The sequence below is a fragment of the Saprolegnia diclina genome (assembly GCF_000281045.1).
Source record: "Saprolegnia diclina VS20 unplaced genomic scaffold supercont1.90, whole genome shotgun sequence".
NCBI classification, from domain to species: Eukaryota; Oomycota; class Saprolegniomycetes; order Saprolegniales; family Saprolegniaceae; genus Saprolegnia; species Saprolegnia diclina.
The window spans coordinates 144,295-151,814 of NW_008246157.1; the positions used below are offsets into that span (position 1 = coordinate 144,295).

Here is a 7,520-nt window from a genome sequence, read left to right on the forward strand (position 1 = left end):
GCCATGTACAGCGGCGTCTGCCCCATCTAGAGAGATACATGAGGTGCGAGGATCGCTTCTTCATGGACGTACCGACGCGAGGACGTCGAGGTTTGCGCCGGCGCTCACGAGCGCGCGAAGCATGGCTGCATGTCCATGTGAGGCCGCATAATGCATCGCACTGCAGCCGAACTAGGACATTCGTCAGTTGATATGACCGGGGCGTCCGCAGAGTGTACTCTGTTGAGATCCGAGGCGTTGTTCTTAACGTCAAGCAACATTTCGCCGACGGCAACGTTGCCCGACATTGCTGCGTACATGAGCGGCGTCTCCTTGTCCTAGCACACAGATGTTTGCGTCGTTGTCTCGATTCCCTTGGGCCACTACCAGCGTCAGAATGTCCAAGGACGCACCGTTGTCGAGCAGCTGCTGGACAACGGCTTCATGACCTGATTTAGCAGCGACGGTCAGCGCCGAGCCTCCCCACTAGTATCAATTCAGGGTCATGTGCACGCTGTCGAAGCGCAAATACGCACCGAGAGGCGCTCGTTGACGGCCGCACCAGCTGCCACAAGCAGCTCCACAACGTCTCCGTGCCCTTTGCTGATCGCAAGGACCAGTGGCGTGGCCCCGCCCTACGAGTGGTTGAGATGCTTTGATATTCCCAGTATTGAAGTACCGGTGTCTTTGCGTCCACAGCCGCCTGTGCCTCGAGAAGCGTCTTGACAACCTTCGTGTGGCCATGCAGCGCAGCGACGGCCAACATCGGATGCTTCATCTATACAAGGGAATGAGTACCTACATGGAACCCGCCGATGGCGGTCCCAGCACCTCGTCAAGGGCGTTTGGGTCGGCGCCGTCGCGGAGCAGGTTGGCCACGACGGTCGCGTTGCCGCTCTCGACTGCTTCGATGAGGGTCCTTTGCGCCTAGAAAATGGACGCATGGGAGGTCTTCGCAGTGAAAGCAGCTTCGTACGCCCATGTATCAGCAGCTTGAATGAGCTAACGACAAGGGCAATTGCAAAGTGATCGCGGCAATGTCATGCCCCTTGCAATCCCGTGCAATTAAGTTTTGGAGTCTGGAAATGATATTTGAAGGGATTATGAATATGCACCATTTTTCAGAGACGCAGAAGTGACCAACACCATGTCGCAGAGCGGTATAAAATGTGTCGTCAAGAACGACCAGGGTCCACCAGCGTCTACCATGGAGCTCAATTGCGGAGCTTGTACACCACAATAGTGCTGATGCGCCTGAGCTGGGGCTGGTTCTTATCACAAGGATGCCGTGCTTGATGCGAAAAATAGTGGTACATTGTAGCATACACTGTACTTTGTTTGGGCGATATGTGCAGAAACCTGCCAGCTTCGGGCAAGGGTGTAGACGAAAAGTAGTACCAGTGCTGCATTCGCTCAAGATTCGTCACACCCAACGGTTTCTACTCTTCCCAGACGAGCGCTTGCAGCGGCGTCAGCGTCGTCTTGTCAAGGCCCGCACACTCGCCCTTGAAATCCAAGCAGCGTCGCTGCATTTGCACGTCGGCGTCGGCTGTGGCGAAGGCAGGCGTCCCGGCCGTCAGGTGCGCCAGATGGAGGACGTGACCGTTGTAGCAGCTAGCACGCTCGGCGCCCGAGCGCAAATACTCGACGGCGAGTTCCACACACGAGGCGAGGCGCACGCGGCACAGCGAATTTCTCTTAGGCCACAAGACAGACGGGAGGCGGTCGACGACCGCCTTGTCATGCCCCGTGAGCGAATCAAACGTCGGCGTCAAGCCACGCGTATCGGCGGGATCGTGACAGCAATGTCTTCAGAGCAATCGTAGCCGCGAGCGGCGTCCTGGAGCTCTTGGATCGACGGCAGCGGTGGCGGTGCAAACTTGGGCTTGGGCCCGTAGCTGTAGTCCGAGTCGTAGTCGTCCAGGATGTACGCTGCGTGATACACGCCAAAAGACCGGTGCCCGGACGTGATGGGCGCCACCGTCACGTGCTGTAGAACGAGAAAAAGCGTCCGTCGAGAGCCTCGTCGTCCGGTGGTCGTGTGAGATCGTGACGACGCCACCGACGCAGGTGGACGGGAAGAAGTAGACGGCCGTGGCACAGGTATGGCGTGGTGGTCGGTCTATTGGCTTCAACGCCGACGCGTCGCCGGTCAAGTCGTTCGCAAAATGCGCCAGTGTCATGCTGAACTCGAACTCCTCATCGTCGTCGTCTTGCTCCGGGTCGAGTTGCCTGAGGATGGAGGACTCAAACATGAACGCACGCCTGGGTATCGCGTGGAAGCCGCGGAAGACGACGTCCTTGGCCGGGACGCGGCCAGCGTACGTGGTCGACAGCGCCGTGAGGGTCTCCGTCGGTAGCGGCCACGAAGGCACGGCGATACCGCCGATCTTCGCGACGGGGTTGCTCTCGAATTTCGGCTTGTAGAGATGGCACATCGGCGCCGCAATATCATGCGTAGACGGGCCCATAAGGTTCCCGCTCTTGTCGTCACTCACTCAAAACTAGATGTGATTGACAAAACGATTCTCACTGTGTGACGTTGCACTATACCAGAGTGATGGTCGAGGAAGCCTCTGCGTCCACAAGACCATCACTCACACACGGGGACTGGCTCTCCAGTGCCAACCACGCATGACACATCATCGCGTCTATGCCTTGATGGCATAATTCAAATTGCATCCCATGAGCGACGACGGTCACGAGTACAGTCCGTACTCGATTGCGCGGGACGTCGCGTTGCCGCACTGTTGTCTGCGCAAGGCGGACGCCGAGAGCAGCGTCACCGCGGAACTTGGCGGTATCACCGTGGCGTCGTGGCCTCTCTCGACCGAGACCGTCGCAGCGCTCACGACCAAGTACTCTGGCCGCATACCGGCGCAAGATGTCACCATCAGTGGCCTCGGCATTGCCGAAAACGAGTATTTTTCCGAATCCGACATTCTCAGCAACTTTGATCCGTATCCCGACGGCGACGAGTTCGGCATGACGTTCAGCATGTCACTGGCGCATGTGGCGATCGACGCGACCGGCGACGCGTCGACGTTCAAGCCGGCAACGCAGCGACCGCCACGCTACACGTTTGCTACGGTTGTCTACTTCTTTCCGTCCAACTGCGTCGGCGGCGCCGTCACGATCTCGCATGGCCACCGGACGACGACGTACGAGGCACTTGACGGTCGCTTTCTGTCATTCTACAAGACGTGCGACGTGACTGTAGGTAGCGCCAATTACGTCGGGACATCGGTCGTTTGCTGTGTATCACGCCGTCTACGATCTTGCGGACTTTGACTATGCCGTAAAGCCGCGGTACGCACCCCCGCCACTGCCATCGCTCCAAGAACTCCAACTCGCCGCTCGCCGCTTTGAGCCCGATGGCCACAATAGTGTCATGATCCGGCTTGCGACGCGCAGTGCGACGCCGACGTTTGGTCCGCTCACGGGTCCTGACAAGGCAATTCTCGACCTGCTACTTGCAGCCGACGTCTTTGACATTGCCATTGTGCGGGCGGACGAAGGCGACGACAGCGAGACCAACAGCATTGACGAGAGCGACGACGAAAGCGAGAATGATAGCGGTGACGTGAGCGAGGTTGAGAGAGAGATTGAGAGCGAGGTTGAGAGTGAGAGTCCCGCCCCAACACTCCCCGAGACGTTCCATCCGCTATGCACGACGCCGGCACTCGTCCAAGACGCTTATCACCAGACGCCAATCAACGAGCTGGCAGACACGGACGAGATCAAGTCGCCCGGCTACTTTTTGCTCGTGTGGCCCAAGGTGTGCCGCGTACGCATTTTAGGCTACGACCGCACGATAGCGCTCTTGCGTGCGCATCTTGACGGTGACGAGACCGACGACCTCGGCTATGGGTCACTCCACGGCATCTTTGAAGCGGCATTTCGTGCCTTCTACCCGCAGCCTCGGAGCAACTACAATGCCTCCAAGCCACCTCAAGTCACGCATGCGATGGCGTCTTTGCTCTACGACCATGGCGACGTGGAGCTCATTGAAGCGTTTATGGACGTTCACGACCAGTGGGCCGACGACGAAAACATGGCGAAGTGGCTTCTCGCGGTGCTCCAGCGCTTTGGGGCGTCTCGTTTCCAGCACCGGATGCACATGGTGAAGGCAGCGAGTGCTTTTGTGGCTCAGTTGGTGTCGCTCGCGACGGCCGGCGACAGACTCGCACAGACGATCGCAAACGACTGCATCCCGCTGTGGTGGCCTCATTTGCTGCGCCACCTCGCCAGGGACAGCTGCTTCACGAAAAAGGAAACACTGGGCTATATGCTCGACGTCGAGACGTACATGCTCGAGAACCCGATCGACGTCACTGCGTCGGAGTGCTTGCGTCGGCACGTCCCCGACACTGCTGTGCGCGCGGTGGCCACGTACGTTGCACCACCGCTCGTGCCGCTTCTGGACATTGTCCGAGTCGACAAGTGCCTCATTGGCAGCCTTCCGGCTGTCGTGTGGCCACGGCGAGACGCGCTGGGCAGCGTGCGCCTCGCAGCGTGCATTGCGCTAGCTGTCGAGCATGTGTCCTCGTCCAAAGAGCGCCCTCGATGCTGCAAAGGCCATGTGCTCTACTTGGCACTGCTGACGGCCGGGACACCAGCCCTTGCCATCGTCGACGCCGACGTGCAAACGTGGCGATACACGGCCCGATTCAATGCTGCATGCGCTGCGGTCGACAAGACGACGCTGAGTACGATGCAAGCGCTCGTCTTGGAAGAGTACATGCGACGTCCATCGTAGAGCAGTGCATAGGTATATATACGCAACGACTTCAAATTCATGTCGCTTGGTTTGACATTGGCGTCCACAACAGTACCGCAAGCGCCTTGCTCTCATCCAACGCGCACTGTACCGTTGCAGGTAGCGATGTGCTCGAGCCAGTTGGATCTACATCATGTCGGGAAGACCGAGTGAGCAAGCCGGCTTGACACCGAGCCAAATGAATAACGCTGAGGAGGCCGCTCAACACGGCCGACGCACGGTCCATGTAGTACATGTCGTCAACTCGCCTCTGCTGGTAGTCAAAGAGGTGCTTGGCGCCACTCGATAGAAACAGCGACGACGATGTTGGGGGCGGGGTCGACCGCTTGAATGGCAGTCACACCGCACCGTAGCAAAAGCCGTTGCAAAGTAGGACGATGACGAGCAGCAGTAGCAGCCGCGCAGACGATCCCAGCGTAACCGCGCCTGCCGAACACACAATTTGATGTTGGCAGAGCTTGCACACTGCGGTGCCACGTGGATCGATGGCTGGACCGGCGCCAAAATCGCAAGGCACGCCGAGATGATCCACACGAGTAGGCTATTGGCGGTCGCGTACGTAAGCGGGCAACAAGCGTGAACGTCGACCGCGTTTGGTACGCGTTTCGTGCCGTGGACACTTGACTTGGATAGCAGCTCGGGTGGGATCCAAGACCTCTATGGTAAGATGTGCGTGGGCCGCCGCCGCCTTTGTTTGGTCTGGATGCCGAACACTTTGCCAGTATGGGGCACGTAGTCACGACGACGCTCGGCCCGTACGTCTCGATCGACTTGTGTGTCGTGCCGCCACCGATCGCACTTGTGAATCATCTCTCGGTGCTTCGACGAGCTATCTACGAAGGTTTGAACGCCTCGTCCAAGACGGTGTACGCGAGTCTTCGCCCGCTCATCGCGACAGCGAGCCCCCGGTTTGGACCAATCAAACGTACTACGGGGGCAGTCCGTTTTGCCGCAGCAGCTTCCCGACGTCCCTTCCCCAATCGCCCTTCACGTCGGCCGATCAATGCGGTACGCAGTTGCTTTTGACTGCCATAGCGCCACCACCCTGGCGTGTCGCTGTGCCGCCGCTCTCCATCGTGACTGCGCTCGTCACCGACGCGGTGCCAAGTTTTGTGTCGCGCAAACATCCGACCGGTGTCTCGCGCTGCTGCAAGCTGCGGCGTCGCTCGCCCCACGCACGATCGACGCGCGCCTCGTCACTGCTGCCCACGAGGCCGTGGCGGCCCTCGACGTGAGCGTCGCGCAGTTTACGTCGACTGACAACAGCTCGGATCGAACGCTCTTGGTCAAAAGCCGCGTCGGTGTCATGACGTGGGTCGGCCGGCCTTTCACAGAACTCCGCGGGTTGACAGCGCTCTATCTTTTGGCCTCGGCGTCGGTCGTGCTCACGGTTGATACCAGCGGGCTTCTCCGGCTTTGCGATCGCGAGCGTTCCCGTGTACACGACGTGCCTCGCTGCCAACGAAGTTACGTGGCTTGTGGGTACAGTCATCGATATGGCGCTTATCTTGACGCAAGAACATACGCCATGAAGCGTCTGTAGCGTCCGCGTTGTGCGCACACCGAGTGCGTTGATCAGCGTCGCTGATCCTAGCGCGCTCGGAGCAAAGCTGTTTTGCCACTGGAGCTGATACGTGGCGAGCCCGTGTGCCGTCAAGAGCGCTGCTTCGGCCGGCACGGTCATGTGCGCGGTTGCGACCGACGTGAGCCAGTTGCGGCCGGCGCTCGAGGCAGCGAGGCGGGTCTGAAGCGCATACCAATCACCTGCCGAGTCGTTCTGACCAAACATGGCTTGAAAGGCTAAAAAGTTGGTGTTGCGCAGCGGCGCCTCGAGGTACATGGCACCGTTCGCGCTGTATGTGGCCTCACAGCGCGCTTGCCGCATCGTCGTCGCCGCAAGAGGCCAAGATTTGTTGAAGTCCACCCAGCAGTACTGCGTGGGCAGCGTCAGCAGCGCATACGTGGACGTGTTGCGAAGGTTGGTAATTGCATGCTCGATCGTTGTGAGGTTGACGGCCACTAAGGCCATTGCAAACGTCGGATGCACCACCCCGTTGGTCAAGTCGTGCCGGCCTTCGGTCAACACATTGTCGAGTGCGACGAAGGCGTTCGTTCGGTGTCGTCTCGAGAACCGCAGTGAGCACATCCAAGAGAAACGTTTGGTACCCGGAAGTGTTGTAGTGGGGCCAGAACGCGTCGTTGGCCAGGGGTGGCGTGAGCAGCCAAATGTAGTAGGCACTGAAGCCAAGCATCGCACTGACCCAGAGCACTCCATGAAGAATGCATCGGTGCTTGGAGGTTTGCGTCGCCAGGTCCATCGGGTATATGTGCATGGAAATCACGGACGAGAGACACGACCTTGGGGTATTTTGCGACCAAACGCGCCAAAGTGGCCTTTTCGAGGAAGAAGGGGGTACGGAAGCCCGCCCAATTTAAATAATGACCCGCCGCTACTACTCGTTCCCAGAGACTGACAAAACATAGAAAATATACAAGCTACCATCGCAATTTTTCGCGCGACGTAAAGAGTTCCTCCACGAGCACACGCCCGCTTGCTTTCGCATCTACGACTAGAGCACGCAATCCAGGGGCGTGGAGGGAATCATTTAGCCAATTAATATTTACATATATGCTAACAACGTCAATGCGCCTCGGACCCTGTGCGCCAAATTGCTGCGACTCCCTTCACTCGTTGGCAGCCCATCCCACTCTAGAGGTTTGGACCGTTGGAACCATGAAACAAATAGGAAAAGCGTCAATT

The 7,520-nt window shown here is 58.6% G+C and overlaps 4 protein-coding genes across 4 annotated transcripts; 1 reads left to right on the top strand and 3 right to left on the bottom strand.

The window, feature by feature from the left end:
- Positions 1-60: 60 nt before the first annotated feature.
- On the bottom strand, positions 61-961 carry SDRG_15385 (hypothetical protein; the record flags this gene model as incomplete). The annotated part of the gene is made up of 7 exons (XM_008621556.1): positions 61-171; positions 219-317; positions 367-465; positions 516-614; positions 659-757; positions 811-906; positions 956-961. 7 exons carry the CDS (start codon positions 959-961, stop codon positions 61-63), a joined length of 609 nt encoding a protein of 202 aa, XP_008619778.1.
- A 457-nt stretch (positions 962-1,418) lies between these two features.
- Positions 1,419-2,450, bottom strand: SDRG_15386 (hypothetical protein; the record flags this gene model as incomplete). Its single annotated transcript, XM_008621557.1, has 3 exons — positions 1,419-1,715; positions 1,760-1,969; positions 2,037-2,450. 3 exons carry the CDS (start codon positions 2,448-2,450, stop codon positions 1,419-1,421), a joined length of 921 nt encoding a protein of 306 aa, XP_008619779.1.
- A 214-nt stretch (positions 2,451-2,664) lies between these two features.
- Positions 2,665-4,738, top strand: SDRG_15387 (hypothetical protein; the record flags this gene model as incomplete). The annotated part of the gene is made up of 2 exons (XM_008621558.1): positions 2,665-3,157; positions 3,204-4,738. 2 exons carry the CDS (start codon positions 2,665-2,667, stop codon positions 4,736-4,738), a joined length of 2,028 nt encoding a protein of 675 aa, XP_008619780.1.
- Positions 4,739-5,643: 905 nt separating this feature from the next.
- Positions 5,644-7,092, bottom strand: SDRG_15388 (hypothetical protein; the record flags this gene model as incomplete). Its single annotated transcript, XM_008621559.1, has 2 exons — positions 5,644-6,882; positions 6,926-7,092. The coding sequence occupies 2 exons, from the start codon at positions 7,090-7,092 to the stop codon at positions 5,760-5,762; spliced, it is 1,290 nt and encodes a 429-aa protein (XP_008619781.1). The 3' UTR covers positions 5,644-5,759.
- Between the last annotated feature and the right edge of the window lie 428 nt (positions 7,093-7,520).